Source organism: Macaca mulatta, chromosome 16 (assembly GCF_049350105.2).
Source record: "Macaca mulatta isolate MMU2019108-1 chromosome 16, T2T-MMU8v2.0, whole genome shotgun sequence".
In the NCBI taxonomy this organism is placed as follows: Eukaryota; Metazoa; Chordata; class Mammalia; order Primates; family Cercopithecidae; genus Macaca; species Macaca mulatta.
In genome coordinates, this window is record NC_133421.1 from 63,176,391 (window position 1) to 63,197,191 (window position 20,801).

A 20,801-nucleotide genomic window follows, 5' to 3' on the forward strand; every position below is an offset into this window, starting at 1 on the left:
TTATTCTGGGGTCCTGGCAGTGGACCCCTATTTGATGGTGATCCAGGGCATCATCCTGGGCTTCTGGGGGTGAATTAGATCCTGTTGTCACGGGTTTGCCTAAGCATCAATACTTCTCAGCGGTTCCACAAAGACCCCTCCAGGCTGCCACATGGAGGCTGTTAGATCGTTTCTGTCTCTCTCTCTTTTTTTTCTTTGGGCAGTCTTGCTCTGTCGCCCAGGCTGAGTGCAGTGACACAATCTTGGCTCACTGCAACCTCCACTTCCTGGGTTTAAGTGATTCTTCTGCTTCAGCCTCCCAAGTAGCTGGGATTACAGGCACACGCTACCATACCTGGCTTATTTATTTATTTATTTTTGAGATTAAGTCTTGCTCTGTACCCCAGGCTGGAGTGCAGTGGCGTGATCTCGGCTCACCGCAACCTCCGCCTCCTGGGTTCAAGCGATTCTCCTGCCTCAGCCTCCCGAGTAGCTGGGATTACAGGCATGCGACACTGCACCTGGCTAATTTTTTGGTATTTTTTAGTAGATACGGAGTTTCACCATGTTGACCAGGCTGGTCTTGAACTCCCAACCTCAGGTAATCCGCCTGCCTCAGCCTCCCAAAGTGCTGGGATTACAGGCGTGAGCCACCGCTCCTGGCCTAGATCAGTTCTCTTTCTGTCATCACTCTTTTCCCTCCGTCAGCCACCCTGGATGGGCCCTGTGTGCCACATTCTCACACGCATGAATGGATTGGAGCTGTGGTTGGCACAGTGAAGCCCCTCTGCACCCCAACACACACAATCTCCAGTGTGAGCCCTGACTCCCTCAGCTGAGGTTCACATCTGCGGTGCCCAGCACCTGACATCTGAGTGCTTAGAGGTGCCAAATGCTGTGCTGAGGGCTTTGAAGGTGATTTCTCCTGAGCTCTGGACAATCCCAGGAGGGCCAGGTGTTATTACATCCATTCTACACACCAGGAAGTGGGCTCCCCTGAGGTGCAGGGCCCCGCCCAAGGCCATACAATTAGTGGGGTAGAGCTTTGATGTCCACTATGGAGGTGTCTACCTTCAAGGCTTTGAAGCAGAGCCCTTCAGTGCCTCAGTGGGGGACCCGCTGCTGGGCGCTCTCCTGCCCTCCCACTGGGGTGGGGGAGGATGAAGGAAGGGTAGAAAGGATGTGGTGTGTTGACAGAGCCTGGGACACCCAGCCCACTCCTCTGGCTGGGCATCCCACAGGAAGTGGGAGGTATTGGAGCTGTAGCACCACCTGGGGCTTATGTGGGTCTAGCGGGTGTGCTGGGCTCTGGTCCAGGAGCTAGGAGCACCTGGGTTCCGGGCCTGGGTGTGTGGGGGCTGGGCCTTCCTCTTCTGAGGCCTCCGTGCGGCCAGAGGAGCTGCTCCTTCATGTTCAGCGGCTGCTCCCTAGCAACCCAGTGCAGCTTTGCATAAGCAATGAGGCCTCTCCAGCTCTGGGCAGGAGGGGTTCCCTGGGGAGGGTGGAGCTGACCTGGGGGCTGCTGCCGCCACTATAACTGGTCTCTTCACCCCGTCCTTCATGCCTGCCCTTCTCTTCCTCCTGGGTTCAAATGGCCCGTTGGTGGAGGATGAGGAAGGAGAGAGGGGAGGTGAGTGCCAAAGACTGTGACCTGAGATGCCCCCAGCTCACCTGGGATAATTCCATGTTCTCCCCATAGCCATGGGCCTAGGACAGTCCCAGCAGCTCCAGAGTGCCCCTTCCCAGGGCCTGAGCCCCTTTTTCAGAAGTCCTGGTATCTGATATATGTCCTCCTTCTGTCTCCATCCCCAGTTCTGGCATAAAGCATGCTTCCATTGCGAGACCTGCAAGATGACACTGAACATGAAGAACTACAAGGGCTACGAGAAGAAGCCCTACTGCAACGCGTGAGTCCTGTTCTGGGCAGGGGACTGGGTGGGTGCTTTGGCTCCCTCCCCTTGAGTTCTTCCTTCCCTTCCAATAACCACAAGGTGACAGTGGCGAACACTTCCACCCCCTGCCTGAACATCACATTTTATCCTCACGACAGCTGGATGAAGCAAGCACTTTTTATCCCCATTTAAAGTGCTTTTATCCCCCATTTAAAGTGCATTTAAAGTACAGACGAGGAAACTGGGGCTTAGGGAAGGGAAGAGACTCTCAAGATGGGATGGCTAGGGAGAGACTGGCTCTAGCCCAGCCTCTGGGCAGTAAGGTGAGCACATGTCTTTCCACTGCCTCCTGCTACAAAAGAGGGCTTTCCGCGTGGTCTTTCAAGAATGAGTGACCTGTCTGTTGTATTTGGGTTTGGGGGCTTTGTTCTCCTGTTTACCTTCCCTTATTTCTCTCCCCAAAATCGATGGTTTCCTTCTCTCACCCGGTACTTCCTAGGCTTTGGGGGCTCCTTCCTCCAGTGGTTCTTTCAAGAAAACTCTCTGGAAGCCTCGTGTCCACCCTTTTGGTGTTCATTTTTTGAGAAGGGGCAGGGGGTGTATAAAGGGCGTTGCCTGGGCCAGATAGATCTCTTCCCTGCCTGGTGAGGGAGGCTGTGGAGACTGTATTTTTTTGAGTATAGTCATCTTGGACTGTGTCCTTCTGCACTGGGATCTGCAGCAGCCGACAGTAGGGAGGGAGTATAGAGGTGGGGTCCCCCATCCCAGAGCCTGGAGGAACACCTCCCCTCCTCTCCCATCCCGTCCCATGCAGTCCCAGAAAGTACAGCAACTTTCCATCTTCAAGTTGACCTTGTGAGTAGTAAGTACAAACTCAGTATTGGGGCCTCACAGCTGCCGCCTCCTGCGAGGTGGAGGTTTTGGAAGGTCAAGTCACTTATAAGTAATGATAATTTCTTTTTCTTTTAACTTGCCTTTTTTTTTTTTTTTTTTTTTGGAGACAGACTCCATTACCCAGGCTGGAGTGCAGTTGGCTCACTGCAACCTCCACCTCCTGGCTTCAAGCGATTCTTGTGCCTAAGCCTCCTAAGTAACCGGTATTACAGATGCACGCTACCATGCCCAGCTAATTTTTGTATTTTTAGTAGAGACCGGGGTTTCTCTGTGTTGGCCAGGCTGGTCTCGAACTCCTGACCTCAGTGATGCGCCCGCCTCAGCCTCCCAAAGTGCCGGGATTACAGGTATAAGCCACCTTGCCAGCCTTAATTCAATTTTTTTTTTTTTAATTTAAAATGTATTTTTACTTTTTTTTTTTTTTAACTTCAACCAACTCAAGTAATGGTAATTTCAGTGTTCACATGAATTTAGGATCTAACTTGAGTCCAGTTTTTTTTTTTTTTTTTTTTTTTTTAATTCTCAGTCAGTAGGCTCTTTGCAGCTGAAGTTCACCTGCATTTGGGACTTGTCTAAAAAGGGGGCTTAAACCTCCAGCCTTACCCCTAACCTTACCCTAAACCTTCCCTGCTCCCTGACCCCCTCCCGCTCCCTGGCGAAGACCACTGTTTCATCTTTCTAGGCGCTTGCTCATTCAGCAGACATTTATTGCCTGCCTGCTGCTATAATGCATACTAACCTCTGCCAGGTGCTGGGAAAACAGATTCCTGATAAAAATCTCAAGCCCAAGAAGCAACCTGAAGTCATCCCTTCTGGAAGAAGGAGGGCACTGGGCGGGTTATCTGGGTAGAGGAAGGGTTGCAGTTCTGTCCTGGCCCCTCCTTCAGCTGCCCCTTCTCTTATATTAATTTCTACTGTTCCTCTTCCCCCTACCAACCCCTCCCACCCCCACAAGGGAAATGGGACATTCTTCAAATTCTTAAGGGCTCACACAAGCCCTGGTTCTCTGCCACTTCCTCCCTCCACTGGGGAGTGGGGTGGGGTTCAGAGAAGCCAGGGCAGTTAACCCCTCGGTTGCTGGACCACCTCAGCCTTGATTCTGAGCCTCCGCCCCAGCACACTAAGCCTTGGAGCCCAGTGACTCCAGCCGCCTAGCATTCAGTGAGCATTGGGAGCTGGAGAAAAATCAGAGGCTTGTCCTTGTTTTCTTTGCATTTTTATCGGCCTCATCCAAAGTTCCAGCTTATTGTTTTTACTGTCTTCTTGGGAAGCTGCCGCAAGGTGGGGTGGAGGGCTCCTGCGGGGGCTGGGGGAGCCTGGAGAGGCAGAAGATGAAGGCTTCTTCTCTGGATGCTGCTTCCAACTTGCAGAGGCAGAGGTTCCCCTGTCTCCCTCCTGGCCTCCAGCCAAAAGAAGCAGGTTGGCCCCTCCATGTTTCCTCCAGCTTTTATAACCCTAGCCTCTGCCGTGCCTGGTTGACCTTTGGCCCAGTTGGGATGTTTCCTGGGAAGGAGACTAGTGAGAGAGACCTGGGGGATTTGCAACCCAGCTGTGTTTCACTTTAGTTGTGGTAGCACCTCGCCCAAGGCAGGCATTCTCCCTCCCCTGCGTCCGCTGGGCCAAGATGTTACCCATGGGGATTCTGGGATGAACCAGGTGTGGGGCCCGCTTGCAAGGAGTGCTCTCTGGACCTGTCTGAGCCTTGGTTTCCCTATGGTTAAAAATTCCTGCCCAGGAGGCCAGGCACAGTGGCTCAGACCTGTAATCCCAGCACTTTGGGAGGCTGAGGCGAGTGGATTGCTTAAGGTCAGGAGTTCTACTAGACCAGCCTGGCCAACGTGGTGAAACTCCATCTCCACTACAAATACAAACATTAGCCAGATGTGGCTGGCACCTATAATCCCAGCTACTCAGGAGGCTGAGGCAGGAGAATTGCTTGAACCTGGGAGGCCAGGACTGCAGTGAGCCGAGATTGCCTCTGCACTCCAGCCTGGGCGACAGAGCGAGACTCCATCTCAAAACAAACAAACAAACAAAAAAGACAAAAAAAAAAAAATTCCTGTCCAGGGATGTTGGACCCTAGACCAAAGAGAATTTATTGGGTACTTTGCTATGTGCCAGGCTCTAGGCCGAGTGTTTGCTGTCATTCCCTCCTGCTTGCTTACTTTTTTTGTTTGTATTTACTTTTTTTGTCACCTAGGCTGGAGTGCAGTGGAGTGATCATGGCTCACTGCAGCCTCGACCTCCTGGGTTTAAGTAATCCTCCTGCCTCAGCCTCTCTAGTAGCTGGTACCACAGGCGTGCGGCACCATGCTAATTTTTTTTTTTTTTTTTTTGAGACAGAGTCTCGCTTAGTCGCCCAGGCTGGAGTGCAGTGGCCGGATCTCAGCTCACTGCAAGCTCCGCCTCCCGGGTTCCCGCCATTCTCCTGCCTCAGCCTCCCGAGTAGCTGGGACTACAGGCGCCCGCCGCCTCGCCCGGCTAATTTTTTGCATTTTTAGTAGAGACGGGGTTTCACAGTGTTAGCCAGGATGGTCTCGATCTCCTGACCTTGTGATCCGCCCGCCTCGGCCTCCCAAAGTGCTGGGATTACAGGCGTGAGCCACCGCGCCCGGCCACCATGCTAATTTTTAAGTTTTTTGTAGAGAGGGGGTCTTGTCATGTTGCCCAGGCTGGTCTCAAACTCTTTGCCTCAGGTGATCCACCCGCCTCAGCCCCGCCTCCTCCCGTTTTCTTCCTGCCTCTGGTCTTATCCCTGAGTGACATTCAGGTTCCTGAATCCTGGGTTTACCAGGGTACAGTTTTCTCCCATTTCTGTTCTGGTCTTGCTTTGTGGACCACAGGCCTGGCTTCTTTCTCTGAAGCATCACGTGCTCCATGCTGGGCCAAACCCAGTGCAGGACCCAAAGGGGCACGTGGTTTCTTCTGGCACTTTGCCAGGGAGTTGGGCCCACCCAGCGAGTATGTGAGTTTGGTGTGGCCTCTATGTTCTGCCTATCTCTGGCTAGTCTCTGAGCCCTGAGGGGAGCTAGGATCTTGCAGGGGGCTGGTCAAGAGAGAAGAAAGCTATCTTTCCTTGTGGTTTCTTAAGATTCAGATTTAAGTTCTAGAAAGTGACTGTAGAGTAGGCAGTGAAAAGGCCTCTTCTGTTTCTGTCCTTGCATCAGACTTGTTTGGGGGAGAGGCCGGGGAAGAAACACAGGCCAGAGCTCACAGCCAGCCCGCCTGGTGTGGCGGACCCCCACGTGCATGCAGTTACACACATGCCTGGTGTGTAGGCAGACACCCACACCGGTGCTGGGGCCGGGGAGGAGGACTTGGGAGCTGGGCTGAATGGGCTGTGTTTTGTGTTTCCACATTCAGGGCTGCAGCCATGCAGCCAATGCTGTGGCGAGGTTGAGGGTGCACTCCCGGCTTTTGCACAATAGCCAGTGGTGGAGGAAGAACCGCTAATCGAATTATTTTTGTTTCTTTTTTTTGAGACAGAGTCTCTGTCGCCCAAGCTGGAGTGCAGTGGCATGTTCTCAGCTCACTCACTGCAACCTCTGCCTCCCTGGTTCAAGCAATTCTCCGCCTCAGCCTCCCGAGTAGCTGGGATTACAGGCGCCCTCCACCATGCCTAGCTAATTTTTGTATTTTCAGTAGAGACGGGGTTTCTCCATGTTGGTGAGACTGGTCCGGAACTCTTGACCTCAGGTGATCCACCTGCCTCAGCCTCCCAAAGTGCTGGGATTATAGGCGTGAGCCACTGCCCGGCCCAAATTCTTCCTTGAAGCTTCTGGGTGGGTGGGGTGAGAGAGATATTTATGCCCTCCGTTACTTGTTTTGTAAACTGGATTTTCCAAAAGTGGGGCAGATCAGTCCACACGCCCTGGCTTAGCATCAACTTGCATCATTGTCTCCCTGCAGATAGTCTAGAGGACTGGAGAAAGTCCCTGCAGATAGTCTAGAGGACTGGAGAAAGTCCCTGCAGATAGTCTAGATGACTGCCTGTTCCCTTCTCTTTGGGGCCCTACTGACAGGAGGCGGGGTTGCCAGCCAGGGGAACCAGCTTGTGAGGTGTCAAGTGGGAGGCGGGCATGGGCTGAGCAAGGAAAAGTGGGGGACTTGGTTGCGCCTTTCCCCTCTTCTCTGACTGCACATATCTGGGGTCCATTCTCCAGTTTCCTTGAGCTGTGGAGTGAGGACCGAGGAGGGTGAAGAGGTCCCTGATTCTGGGGAGCCAGGGACTATGTTTCTGCCCCTTCCCCTAGGCATCAGATGGGAGTAGGGTGTGGTCTGTGCCAGACAAGGCTGGGTGCTTATGTGTCTCTGGATTCTAGCAAACTGTCTTTAATCCCAGCTGCTTTTTTTTTTGAGACAGAGTCTTGCTCAGTCGCCCAGGCTGGAGTACAGTGGCGTGATCTCGGCTCACTGCAAGCTCTGCCTCCCGGGTTCACGCCATTCTCCTGCCTCAGCCTCCCAAGTAGCTGGGACTATAGGCGCCCACCACCACGCCTGGCTAATTTTTTGCATTTTTAGTAGAGACGGGGTTTCAGACCTCGTGATCCACCCGCCTCAGCCTCCCGAAGTACTGGGATTATAGGCGTGAGCCACCGCACCCGGCCCCAGCTGCTTTTAAAAGGTGGGCAGGGTTGGGCGCAGTGGTTTATGCCTGTAATCCCAGCACTTTGAGAGACTGAGGAGGGTGGATCGCTTGAGGCCAGGAGTTCAAGACCAGCCTCATCTCTACAAAAAATAAAATAAATTCGCCAAGTGTGGTGTGGCACATGTCTGTGGTCCCAGCTACTTGGGAGGCTGAGGCAGGAGGATTGCTTGAGTCTGGGAGGTTGAGGCTGCAAATAGCCCTGATTGCCCCACTGCATTCCAGCCTGGGCAACAGAGGGACACTCTGTCTCTAAAAAATGTAAAAATGAAAATAAAAATAAAAGTGGGTGGGGCAGGAGTAGGCAAAACCTGTACTGGGGCCTAGGGCTTTCCCTCCTCCCCAAAATTCTCTGCCTCTGACTGGAAAAATTGGGACTAGGGATGACAGTGTGGGGGAGGGCAAGTACAAATGGCCAGCCCAAGTGGCCAAATATGGCCCCCAGGTAGCCCTCCCACCTCGCTTACCCCCAAATCCCTGTCCTCCAGGCCTCCTGGAGCCTCAGGGGTCACTTTGCTTCCTAACACCCACGTTTTACAGATGAGGAAACAGGCCTGCGTTTCTATGCCTTACTCAACTTGGCAGAATTGTTTCTCTTTCTCTGTTACCGACAGGGGCAGGCTTTTTCTTTTTCTTTTCATTTTGTGTGCAATCTGACGGCAGTCTGACAGCTGGTAAGTTCTTCCTCAAGTCTAGCCTTGATGGTTTTGACTGCTCTTTTTTTCCCTCTGGTTGAACAATGCCTCCTTGTTGCTTCCTATCCCACCACTTCAGCCCCTTAGGCCTGAGGGGACGGATGGGTGAGAAACTGGGTTAGCAGGGAGCCCTCCCTTCCCGCCTGTGGGCAGCCTTCCCAGCAGGGGCTTTTGGAATCAGCAGCTCTTTCTAGAGGCAGGATGTGGGGGCTGGTTTTTTTTTTTTCCTTTTGGTAAAACCAAAAGCTCCTTGTTGCTTTTGTTGATGTATTTTTGTTCCTCCTTGAACACAAAGCTGTGGTTTTTGAAGGGGTCCAAGCCTGGAAGGGGCAAGGCTCTGTGTAGAAAGGTCGCTGGGCTTTCGGGTTTGCTATCCTGTTCTTCTTCTGACCCTGGAGTGTGGCTGATGGTAGGACTGGGGAATGAGGCTGGTGGCCGACAAGCTGTCCCTGTCACCTGTGAGCCCAGAAACCTTGCCTCTGTAGTCCCACCGAGCAGGAAGGCCACCCAGAGGTCCTCACGGGTAACCCCTCTCCTGGGACACAGGGCCTCTTCTGTATCATATTTTTTTTTTTTTTAAACTTTTATTTTTTGAGACAGAGTTTCGCTTTTGTTGCCCAGGCTGGAGTGCAATGGTGCAGTCTTGGCTCACTGCAACCTCCGCCTCCTGGGTTCAAGCGATTCTCCTGCCTCAGCTTCCCAAATGGCTGGGATTACAGGAGGCCACTACCATGCCTAGCTAATTTTTTTGTATTTTTAGTAGAGACGGTGTTTCACCATGTTGTCCAGGCTGATCTTGAACTCCTGACTTCAAATGATCCGACCGCCTTAGCCTCCCAAAGTGTTGGGATTACAGGCGTGAGCCACCGCGTCCAGCTTTTTTTTTTTTTTTTTTTTTTTGAGGTGGGGTCTCTCTCTGTCTCCCAGGCTAAAGTGCAGACGTGTGATCTCGGCTCACTACAACCTCCACTTCCCAGGTTCAAGGGATTCTCCTGCCTCAGCCTCCTGAGTAGCTGGGATTACAGGTGTGTGCCACCATGCCCGGCTAATTTTTGTATTTTTAGTAGAGATAGAGTTTTGCCATGTTGGCCAGAATGGTCTTGAACTCCTGACCTCAGGTGATTCGCCCGCCTCAGCCTCCCAAAATTCTGGGATTACATGCCTGACCTGTATCATATACTTTTGAGAAATTCGGAGGGATAGGCAGCTCCTAAGTAGGTGTGGCTGAGAGGCTCCAGAGTATCTCTCATAATGGCTGAGCTTGGAAACGAGTTGGGTTTGAAGGATGAAGTGCTTTGTTTGGCACCCAACCTGCCAAGCACATCTTTCCCCAGAACTGAGTGCTGGAGGTGGCTGGGGTCCGTCTGGCCTCACCTTCGCTGTCTGGGCAGCTGTGGTGTAGAGGAGAGTGCCTTGGACAAGGTCTCTGCCCTTGACACTGGACCTCAGTTTCTTCATCTGTAAAATGGCACGATGAGAATGCCAGCCCATAGCTGTGTGGCGTGTGCACAGGACGCAGTGTACCAAGATGTTACTTTGTGTCTCTGTAAATTGTCTTGAAGCCCGAGGCTGCTGTCAATAGCTGCCTGTTTGCCCTGCCCCATCCTATCCAGTCCCTGTTCCTGCCCCTCTTCTTCCTGTCCTACGGGGCTGTATCCACGCCTCTCCCCACAAACTCCCCAGAGCAGCTGACAGCAGGGAGGAAGGACAGGTGGCGCACCTGCAGAGAGCCCACCATCTACTTGGAATGATTAACAAGGGGCCGATACAGACTGGCCTATGGGACAAAGGACAGCTGTGCTCTGGACTCTGCCCTGCACCCAGCTGATCACCCTGTTCGCCATGCCTCGCTGTGGCCCAGTCTGTCATGGGGTTGGGTTCCAGCGGGGTCACCAGCTGGGACAGGTGGCCCCTTGTCTGTCTTAGCACCCATGTTGGCATGCACACATTTCCAACCATCCCTGCTGGGATCTAGGGGTAATAGATGGGGTGGGGAGGAAGGGAAAAGGTAGAATTCCCAAAAATTGTTTCTGGAGGGAGGTCACATCATTTGGAGCTTTCTTTGAAGCCCGGCATGCTGGTGGGGGGAGGGGTGCAGCACTGATGTTCTCATGCCTTTGCTTCTACAAACAAACCCGTGACACCTGTCCTCCTCACCTAAATTATCCATAAAGATCCTATAGACACAGTCTCCTGACTTTGCCCTTATGGGCTTCTCCTTAGTTGAGGACCCCCTTGCCGTCTGTGTCTCTTCCCCCACCCCTATAGACCTCTCCTCTCTCGCTCTAGCTCTTGCTGCTCTCCTGCCTGGAGCTAAAGATGAGGTTGCCATGGAAACCTGAAGCGTAGTGAGCAGGGAGAGGGAAAGGCAGAGTCCTCTCGCCTGGGCTGGGGGCTGGGACTATGAGCTGTGGGGAGGGGACAGGGTTGACCTGGCAGTAGGAATATAGCCTGAGCTGTCTGCCTGCTTTCCTCTGCCTCGGTTTGGGCTTAGGGGGCAGGGGAAGGAGCTTGGAGGCTCTGGAGTGCCTCTTTAATCTAATTAATCTGATGCAGGATTAAAATCCCCCTCACCCCTGCCAAATTAAGCTGAGCTCACATCTGGGCTGGCTCATCCCCACTTCCCTTCTGATGGGATTCGAGCTCCAGCTGTCGGGGGCTGAGACTAGGGGGAAGGGTGCTTCTGAAGAGAGGATGAAGTACCTGGCAACCCCACCCAGGGTGCCTGCTGCATGTTGGAGGGGCTCTGGAGACCTTCCGGTGGGTGTAGGGTGAGCAGAGGGACACAGTGTGGGGGGCAGGGGGTATGCGGACGTGGCCTCAATGCAGCTGCTGCGTGCAGACCCGCTGGCCTCCGTGTCTTGGAGGCGCCCATCGGTGCAGAGGGCATATCTATATATTCATCATGTGTGAGGCACAGTGCAGTGTGTGTAGGAACTTCAGACTGTGGAGTGGGTGGAGCACGTCAGGTGTACCTGTCTGGTGGTCCTTGGGCCACTGGAGCTGGCCCCTGTTTTTATTTATTTATTTATTTATTTATTTATTTGTTTATTAAAAACAGGCTCTTGCTCTGTAGCTCAGGCTGGTCTCGAACTCCTGGCTTAAGAGATCTGCCCTCCTTGGCCTCCCAAAGTGCTGGGATTACAGGTGTGAGCCACTGCGCCCAGCCTGGCCTGTTTTAACCCTGTGCATTCTGGCAAATGAGAAACCCCAGGGTTTGCAGACCGGGTCTGGAGGATGCGTTTGCCCTGCTTGCCTGTACCCCTCCCCACCAAATGCTAAGCAGCCCCATCTTCTCAGAATTAAGTCTTCGAGTACTGGGCCAGAGCTGCTCCTCTTCCCTACCCTGCTCCTGCCACATGTGCCTCTACTTCCATATGCTCTCCTCGACACAGCCCCTGCCCAGTCTGCAGAATGGCTCTGATTTGGGGGGAGGGTTGTCTCGTCTCCGAAGCACTCCCTCTTAGGGCCTCAGGGCCTGCCAGCCCTGCTAGAGATCTTCCCTTTCTGGTCTCTAGGAACAGACTCATGGTTGATCGTCCCTTGCCCTGGAATTGTACAGAAACTTTGAAGGGAGCTCCTCAGCTGTGGGTGGCCCTGGCTGCATGGGGACCGGACCCCAGACTTGGCCACACGTTCACCACAGGCCATGTCTGTTGCCAGCTGTGTTTGCCTTTCCTCATCTTCCCTTCCTTTGCTGGAGGAACTGCGAGTCTGGGCTGACCTGGGTGGCCAGGACCCAGGTGAGGGCTGGGGGAGGGGCACTGCTAGAATCATCTGGAACCGGGACAGTGAAAGTGGCCCAAGGGAAAAAGGATTTGCCAAGGTCACCCAGTAAGTCAGTGGCAGGGCCAGAGCCCTGCACTGGGCCCTTGAAAGTTATGCCTCCCTTGATTGAGGTCTCCAAATCCTGAGCCCTGCCCTTCACAAGTGGTGGCCTCGAGGGAAGTCGCCGGTTTACAGGTAGCTCTGATGCACGGCCGTGTGGGCAGCTGGATAACATGCAGAGCAGAGGGCAGCTCGTTCCTAGCTCTTGGGTGTGTCAACTTTGGGTGGCACGTGCCTAGAAATAGGTTCCAGGAGGCCATCTGTCGCTTACCTGGGTGCGGCCTGTGAGTCAGGGATCTGCAGGGGTCACAGCTGTGGTGGGCTGTGGTCACCCAGGGCTAAAAATGGCCTGACGGGCCGGGCGCGGTGGCTCAAGCCTGTAATCCCAGCACTTTGGGAGGCCGAGACGGGCGGATCACAAGGTCAGGAGATCGAGACCATCCTGGCTAACACGGTGAAACCCCGTCTCTACTAAAAAATACAAAAACCTAGCCGGGCGAGGTGGCGGGCGTCTGTAGTCCCAGCTACTCGGGAGGCTGAGGCAGGAGAATGGTGTGAACCCGGGAGGCGGAGCTTGCAGTGAGCTGAGATCCGGCCACTGTACTCCAGCCTGGGCGACAGAGTGAGACTCCGTCTCAAAAAAAAAAAAAAAAAAAAAAAAAGAGACTCTGTCTCAACAACAACAACAACAACAAAATGGCCTGACGGGCCACCCACCAGTCCCTGAGGTAATTGGGGCCCATGCAGACCCCCAGACATTTCTCATACCAGCACATGGTATGAGAAATACATACAAGCTACATGGCTCAGAGCTGCCTGTCTCTCCTGCAGCTGGTTTGCCAGGGGACCTTGTGATGAGAGGGGGATGGAGAAGGGCTGAGTTCTAGTCCCACACCAGCTCTAACTCCTGGTGTGACTTTTTTTTTTTTTAAATAGAGTCTTGCTCTGTCACCCAGGCTGGAGTGCAATGGCGCAATCTTGGCTCACTGCAACCTCCGCCTCCCAGGTTCAAGCGATTCCCCTGCCTCAGCCTCCTGAGTAGCTGGGATTACAGCTACACGCGACAGTGCCCGGCTAATTTTTGTATTTTTAATAGAAACAGGGTTTCGCAATGTTAGCCAGGCTGGTCTCGAACTTCTGGCCTCACGTGATCCACCTACTTTGGCCTCCCAAAATGTTGGGATTATAGGCGTGAGTCACCACGCCCAGCCTGACATTTGTTTATTCAACAAATATTTACTGAGCACTGCCTACTAGTCTAGGAGCTTGAGATAAATCAATGAACAAAAGAGACCCCAAAATCCCTCCCCTCACAGAGAAGTAGTGGAGAGAGAAGACAATACATTGATGTGATAAATAAGTTAATTATGAAGACTGCTAAGGGAGAAGTGGCCTGGCGCCAGCACACTGTTTCCTCCTTGGAAATGAGGGAGTTGGACCAGACTCTTCTGGAGGTCTCTGCAGGCTCCGAGGGTTGCCCTGGCTTTTGCTGCCTCCAAGCCAGGCCCTTTTGCTGGGGACCCGGCTGTCCTGGGCCTGGAAATTGGCGACTAAGTTCAGCATGAACTGAAGCGATCGCCTGGGCGCAAATCTGGATCTCTGTGTGCCTTGGCCGTGTTGTTTAACCTCTCTGGCCTCAGTTCTCCCATCTGTCAAAGGGGTACACTGAGTACCAGTCACACAAGTGGCGTGAGAATTCGATGAATTAGGGCACATAAGCCTAGCACAGGGGAGACATTCACTGTTTGGTTTTTTGTTTTGTTTCGGTTTGTTTTTTCTTCTTGAGATGTAGTCTGGGTCTGTCGCTTAGGCTGCAGTGCAGTGGCAGGATCTTGGCTCAGCACAACCTTTGCATCCTGGGTTCAAGTGATTCTCCAGCCTCAGCCTCCCGAGTAGCTGGGACTATAGGCACATGCCACCACGCCCAGCTAATTTTTGTATTTTTAGTAGAGACTGGGGTTTCACCATATTGACCAGGCTAGTCTCGAACTTCTGACCTCTCGTGATCCGCACGCCTCAGCCTCCCAAAGTGCTGGGATTACAGGTGTGAGCCACCATGCCCGGCCTAATCACTGTTGTTACTACAGATTGAGCAGCCCTGATCTAAAAGTCCAGAGTCTGAAGTGCTCCAAGATGCAAAGCTTTGAGTGCCGACGTGATGCCACAAGGGAAAATTCCACACCTGGCCTCATGTGATAGGTGATAGGTCAAAAAGCAGTCAGTAATTTTGTTTCATGCACAAAATTATGTAAAATATTGCATAAAATTACCTTCAGGCCATGTGTATGAGGTATATAGGAAATGGTCCCATCTGTAAGATGTCTCAGTATGAATATTCAGATATTCCAAAATCTGAGAAAAAATCCAAAATCTGAAACACATCTGGTCCTGAGCATTTGCAATAAGGGATATTCAACCTGTATTTTACCTGTCACACTCAGGTGACCTCCTTTTTTATCCTCAAGCTGGCCTTCCCACCTACCCTCCAATTAGGTTGGACCTTGTTAACCCTTTTAAATACCACTTTAACCATGTGTTTTCTCTCTCACCACTTCCTCTAGGAAGTCCCCCTGGATATGTGTGTCCCTTTCTTTTTCTGTCTCCCCCTTGCTCTCCTCTGCGTGGTTGGTCTCCACTTCTGGTCTTAGCTGAAAGCTTAGTCCTGACTCACCTGTGTCCATCTTCCCCCAGCCGGGCCCAGTTGCCTTGACCTCCATGTGTGGTAGGCACAAGGCATGGATTATCCCCAAACAAGGGTAACCTTCAACCCTCAGAGAGTGTCCCAGTGGCCATCCTTTCACTCAAGACAGTTCTCCTTGGCTGGCCCGTCACTGATGCCTGCTGTGTCTTCCCAGGTCAGCCAGTCCCAGCTGAGTCTGAGAAATGCTTGTCTCCCCTCAGCCTTGGTAGTGGACACTGAGGTCCTCCTGTGGGGCCGGGCCAGGGGGTGCCCAGGCATAGGAGGAAGTTCCCAGGAGAGCGTGCTTTGTGAGAAGCCCAGAGGCTCCTGCCCCTCCCCCAGAGTCACCCCCACTCTGTTTTTTCTGTCCTGCAGACACTACCCCAAGCAGTCCTTCACCATGGTGGCTGACACCCCGGAAAACCTTCGCCTCAAGCAACAGAGTGAGCTCCAGAGTCAGGTGAGGGGCTGGGCGGTGCCGGGGCCTGGCGGGGAGAGGGATGCTGGGGAGGGGTGTTGTAAGGTCGCCATTTGGCAAGAGTACCTTCCCCTGCGGTTACTCTGCAAGGCCAGGGTGCTGAAATCCTAGCATTGCCTTGACGTTTGACCCCACCCCTGACTTTATCAAAGGAGCAGAGTACAGCGTTCCCCCACTTCCTACCTAGAGGGGATTGGAGAGGTGTGGGTGTCTATTTGAGCCCGCTCTGGGGCTCCCTAAAGCCCACCTCCTCCAGGAAGCCACTCTCCCCTCCGTCTTCCCCATTCACACTTACCCAAAAAGGAGGAGTTTGGGGAGGACCAGGGAATTTGCCCCTCCAGGTCATGCCAGTCTGAGGCTGTGCAGCCCACCCTCTATAGCCACATCCCAAACCTTCTCCACCCACTGGAGGGCAAGGTGTGAAGGGGGCCCTGCCATGGGGGAGCGGGATGGGGGGCTGTTCTGCCTCTGTCTCCTTTGGCTTGACTTTCCAGAGCACTGCTGAGTGGGAGGTGTGTGCTCCTGTAGGAGGGGAGGATGGGTTCCAGGCCTAGGGAGAACTTGGTCTTTAGGGGACACGGAGGAATAAGCAAAGGGTCTGGAGTCCTGAGAACAGAACAGTTGACCTACCCTGCCTGGGGGTGTGAGGGCTCCTGGGACAAACCTGGCCAGTGATGAGGTGGGGTGGGGCGGGGCGGGGCTTCAGCCGATGAAAGGATGATGCACAAGAATGCATGTAGGGGAATTTACCATGTGGACAGCGCACCCAGGACCCACTCAGGACCTGGAAAAGACTGCAGAGGTTTCACCCGGGCCACAGAGAGGGGGTTTCTCCCAGTTCCTCCAGAGGGGACTCCTGCTGCCTGATCTTGATGTGACTGCCTGGGTCCATCGGGGAGAACCGACCCTGCCCTGTGTCTTTCCATCACCCTCTCTCAGAATCGGGTTCATCAGGCAGAACGGACCCTGCCCTGTGTCAGGCTTCTCATGCACCCTCTCTCGGAATCCTAGCAGCCCTGTGAGGAAGGTGCTATCTTCCCCATTGTTACAGATGAGACGACCAAGACCCAGTGACACTAAGGGACTGGTTGAGGTCCTGCGGGTTTTAGGAGAGGCAATAATAATATTCATAGCTGGCGATGGAGGGATCAACGCTCCGGGTGTGTGAGCTGTGTAATCCTCACCTAGCCCTGTGCAGCTGTAGGATCACCTCCCTTCAGAGAAGAGGAAATAGACACTGGCGGCTTTGAATGTAGGTTTGTCTAACCCAGGGACTACCCACTCCCTAAGAAACAGTCTCTACCTTAACAATAAATGTGATAGTTCCTTATGCTGTTGAGAAGTTTTGTAATTTAGGGCTGGGGGCCATGGCTCACGCCTGTAATCCCAGTGCTCTGGGAGGCCAAAGTGAGAGGATCACTTGAGCCCAGGAGTTTGAGACCAGCTGGGGCAACATAGCAATAACTGGTCCCTAAAAAAAAGCACACACAAAAAACAAAAAACTAGCAGGGATGGTGGTGTGCACCTGTGGTCATAGCTACTCGGGAGTTTGAGGCGGGAGGATCACTTGAACTGAGGAATTGGAGGCTGCAGTGAGCCATGATCGCATCACTACACTCCAGCCTGGGTGACGGAGTGAGACCCTGTCTCTACAAAAGGAAAAGAAAGAAATTGTGTAGTTTAGCAAGTGCCTTTAGTTAGTTCCCCTGTTCATCCTTGACTGGGCTCTGGGGTAAGGTGAAAGACCCACTGTCTGTGTTTCACAGAGAGGGGAACTGAGTGAGTGAGTGAGTATGGATCCAGGATTTGGGCCCCGGTCTTGTCACTCCTACGTGTGGGGCCCTTGACCCCTCACAGCCCTGGTAGGGCCTGAGGCTCACAGAGGAGGGGAGCAGCAGCTCACACCAACCACCCACCCGCCTGCGGACACAAGCTGAAGTTACTGGGAAGTGGGGGAGCACCACCGCCTGCTGTCAGCCAAGGAGGCCGGAGGCCTGGCTGCCTGGCCAGATTTTACAGATTCTAGCCGGGCCCTGACTCCTGCCTCGGATTCCCTTCCCTGTGGAAGGGCGCTGGGGGCCAGAGGTGGAGGGGCTCAGAAGGACCTGGGGGAAGAGGTGCTGGGAACAGATGGCAGGTCTTTGGACACACACACACACACACACACACACACACACACACACACACACCCTTCTCAGGGGAGAAATTCAAACCCCTCAGCCTGTGGCAGGTCTTTGGACACACACACACATACACAACACACACACACACACACACACACACACACACACACACACACCCTTCTCAGGGGAGAAATTCAAACCCCTCAGCACACACACACACACACACACACACACACACATACACACACACCCTTCTCAGGGGAGAAATTCAAACCCCTCAGCCTGTGTCAGTCCCACAAAAGCATGGCTGCAGCTCTTTTTGCCCCGGCACCTGATCCCCGAGGGGTGGAATTTAAGGAGGAAGAACCCCCCCCACCCACCTTGTTCCCCCTGCCCGGGATGGGCAGCAGGTGGGCAGGGCACGCTGTTGGCAGGGGCTGCTTCTGCCCCCAACTGGGGAAGCTGGCACCACACTCTGGGTTTGGGGGCTCCTGTCCCCAGCCTGTGCCCCCTGCTTCTCAGGGTCATGGCCTGCTGGGTTCCTGGGCAGGCCTCTCGGGAGATGACAATGGTGGTCACTCTTCATTAGGGTCTCACTGAGGGCCAGAGTGTGTCCGTGTGTGTGTGTGTGCGCGCGCGCACACGTATGTGTGTATGCCTGGCTTTGTTTAATCCTCACAGCCAGCTGATGAAAGAGGGGCTCTTATTATCCCTATCATACAGATAGGGACAGGGAGATTTACAGAGGCTGCCCTGCTTGCCCAGAGCCCAGGGACAGAGGCAGACATCAAGCCCCATGACCTGGCCCTTGAGCCCGTTCCTCTGAATGGTGCTGGCGGCACAGGCACCCAGCCCCGTGCTCCCACCCTGCAGGATGCACCAGTCACCAGCAAGTAGGAAGGGCTTGTTGGAATGCAGATTCCTAGGCCCCCACCCAAGGAACTTCTGCTTGGCAGCTCTGTGTGAGGCCCAAGAATCTGCATTTTTGACTCCCCTGTGATTCTGATAAGGACTTTGGCCCACTTTAAGAAGCTTAGAGATGGGCCCGTGGGCAGGAGTGTACCGACCCTGTTTGTAAACTCTGAGGGGTGCAACGTTAGGGTAGGGCTTTGCACCGAGGGCACTGCTCTGTTCCCCTGAGGTGGGGGTCCTCGGGGGTGGGGGCTGAGGGCTGAGGGCCAGGATAGGCCGGGGAGGAAAGGGTGCTGCCCTCTTTGCAGGCCTGTTCTGTCTCCCTTCCCACCACCCAGCAGCTGTGTGGTCTTAGACTGGCCTCAGACTCTTTCCTCTCATAGCTTTGCTTCCTCACCAGTAAAATGGGGACAGCAAACCCAGTTGCCTCAAGCTGGGGGCTGGGCCTGATGCTTTGAGGCTTGGAAGGGCTGAGCCGGCCAGGCTGGAGCAGTGACAGGTTCTGGTTCCTGTGGCTGCCGTGGGGGCAGAGCTGGCGAGAGCTGCCTGCGGCTGGCGGGAAGGGAAATGGAAGCCTCTTGTGTTCACCCAGCTTCACCCCACGAGGCCAGCTGGCTTCTTTCCATGCCCCTTCTGGGCCTGCCTTGCCCTTCCCTGTCTCTGGGAAGCTGCCGAGGCTATTTCAGCTTTATTTATTTTCCCATCTCTATATTGGTCTCCAAAGTGGCACTTTGGGTGTCTGGGACACCTGGAGCCTCCCCTGTGGAGGAGGTAACCACAGAACTGTCCAGAAATGACCCTCTGGGTGGTCCTGCCCAGGTCTGGCTGAAGCAGGGGGCTGGCAGCTGGATGCCCAGCCCCCCTTCTCACCTGCTGCTCCCACCCCACCCCCAGGCTGAGCAGAGGCAGTGGCTTTGGGGTGGGACTGAGCTGGAGGTATCTGTGTGGCCCTGATCCCAGGCAGAAGTGCCAAGCGCCGGGAGACTGTTCTTCCTTTTTTTCCTCCCCGAACTCACCTTGATGGGGTCGTGGGAAATTACAGGGGGTTTCTGCTCCTCGGATCTTGTGAGCAGCGCGGGTGGTAGAGTATCGCTCTTGCCCCAACTCGCTGGCCTGCGATTGAATCTTACATCTGCTGCCACCAGCTGTGTGACCTTGGGCAAGTTGCTTAACCTCTGTGTATAGTGCCTTTGTCTGAAAAATGGGGATTACCTCTCTCCAGAGGGTGGTGTGAGATAGGAGGATATGTTAAGCATTTCAAGATTCCTGGCATGGAGTCAGCACTCAGTGTTTGCTATTACTACTGTCCCGGAAAGAGAGGAAATGGAACTTGGACATGATGAAGCTGAGAAATACACACAGCAACATTTTGACCGTGACTTCCAGCCCCGGCCCTTTCCATCAGCTCTCCTCTCCATCTGGGTGTGTCTGATTTGTATTTATTTATTTATTTATTTATTTATTTATTTATTTTGAGACAGAGTCTCTCTCTGTCACCCAAGCTGGAGTACAGTGGTGCAATCTTGGCTCATTGCAGCCTTGACTTCCCAGACTCAAGCGATTATCTTGCCTCCACCTCCTGAATAGCTGGGACTACAGGTGTGCACCACCACGCTCGGCTAATTTTTGTATTTTTAGTAGAGACAGGGTTTCGCTATGTTGCCTCAGCTGGTTTCAAACTCCTGGCCTCAAGTGATCTGCCTGCCTCAGCCTCCCAAAGTGCCGGGATTACAGGTGTCAGCCACCGTGCCCTGTGTAGAACTAGTTTCTTTTTTGTTAGAAGGGGATGGGTTACAAAGTATATTGGCCCAACACACAGTAGGCACATAATAGTGGAAATTGTTGGTATTGTATTTTGCTCAATAAATGTTGTATTTTTTTTAGGGATTTTTAATTTATTTTTTAATTTATTTTTTATTTTTTTTTTGAGACGGAGTCTTGCTTTGTCACCCAGGCTGGAGTGCAGTGGCACGATCTCCACTCACTGCAAGCTCTGCTTCCCGGGTTCACACCATTCTCCTGCCTCAGCCTCCTGTGTAGCTGGGACTACAGGCGCCCGCCACCACGCCTGGCTCATTTTTTTAAAATGTATTTTTAGTAGAGACGGGGTTTCACCGTGTTAGCCAGGATGGTCTCGATCTCCTGACCTCATGATCCACCCGTCTCGGCCTCCCAAAGTGCTGGGATTACAGGCGTGAGCCACCGGGATTTTTATTAATTTTTTTATAGAGATAGAGTCCTACGTTGCCCAGGCCGGTCTCGAACTCCTGGGCTCGAGTGATCCACCTGCCTTGGCCTCCCAGACTGCTGGGATTATAGACGTGAGCCATTTTGTTTTTAAGTCTAGCCTAATTTTTGTGTTTTTTTTAGATGGAGTTTCACTCTGTCGCCCAGCCTGGAGTACAGTGGCGCCATCTCAGCACACTGCAACCTCTGGCTCCCAGGTTCAAGGAATTCTCCTGCCTCAGCCTCCCAAGTGGCTGGGATTACGCCCACCACACCTGGCTAACTTTTTTTGTATTTTTTTTTTTAGTAGAGATGGGGTTTCACCATGTTGGTCAGGCTGGTCATGAACTCCTGACCTCAGGTGATCCACCCGCCTCCGCCTCTCAAAGCGGTGGGATTACAGGCGTGAGCCACCGTGCCTGGCATAATTTTTAAGTAATGATCCTTCT

General features: G+C 53.4%; 1 protein-coding gene and 1 long non-coding RNA gene across 7 annotated transcripts in view; both read left to right on the forward strand.

The window, feature by feature from the left end:
• Positions 1 to 20,801, forward strand: part of LASP1 (LIM and SH3 protein 1) — a 59,471-nt gene that overhangs the window by 6,252 nt on the left and 32,418 nt on the right. For 5 of the 6 annotated variants that reach the window (XR_013405684.1, NM_001265873.1, XM_028835472.2 and 2 more), the window contains 2 exon segments: positions 1,792 to 1,886; positions 14,989 to 15,073. Coding sequence is in view for 5 of the 6 variants with exons in the window: in NM_001265873.1 (NP_001252802.1) it covers positions 1,792 to 1,886; positions 14,989 to 15,073 (180 nt within the window). In the remaining variant the exon portion in view is untranslated. 6 annotated transcript variants of the gene reach the window in all.
• Positions 3,249 to 8,740, forward strand: LOC144335673 (uncharacterized). Its single transcript, XR_013406722.1, has 3 exons — positions 3,249 to 3,513; positions 5,347 to 7,142; positions 7,562 to 8,740. It is a non-coding gene; the product is annotated as an uncharacterized LOC144335673 (long non-coding RNA).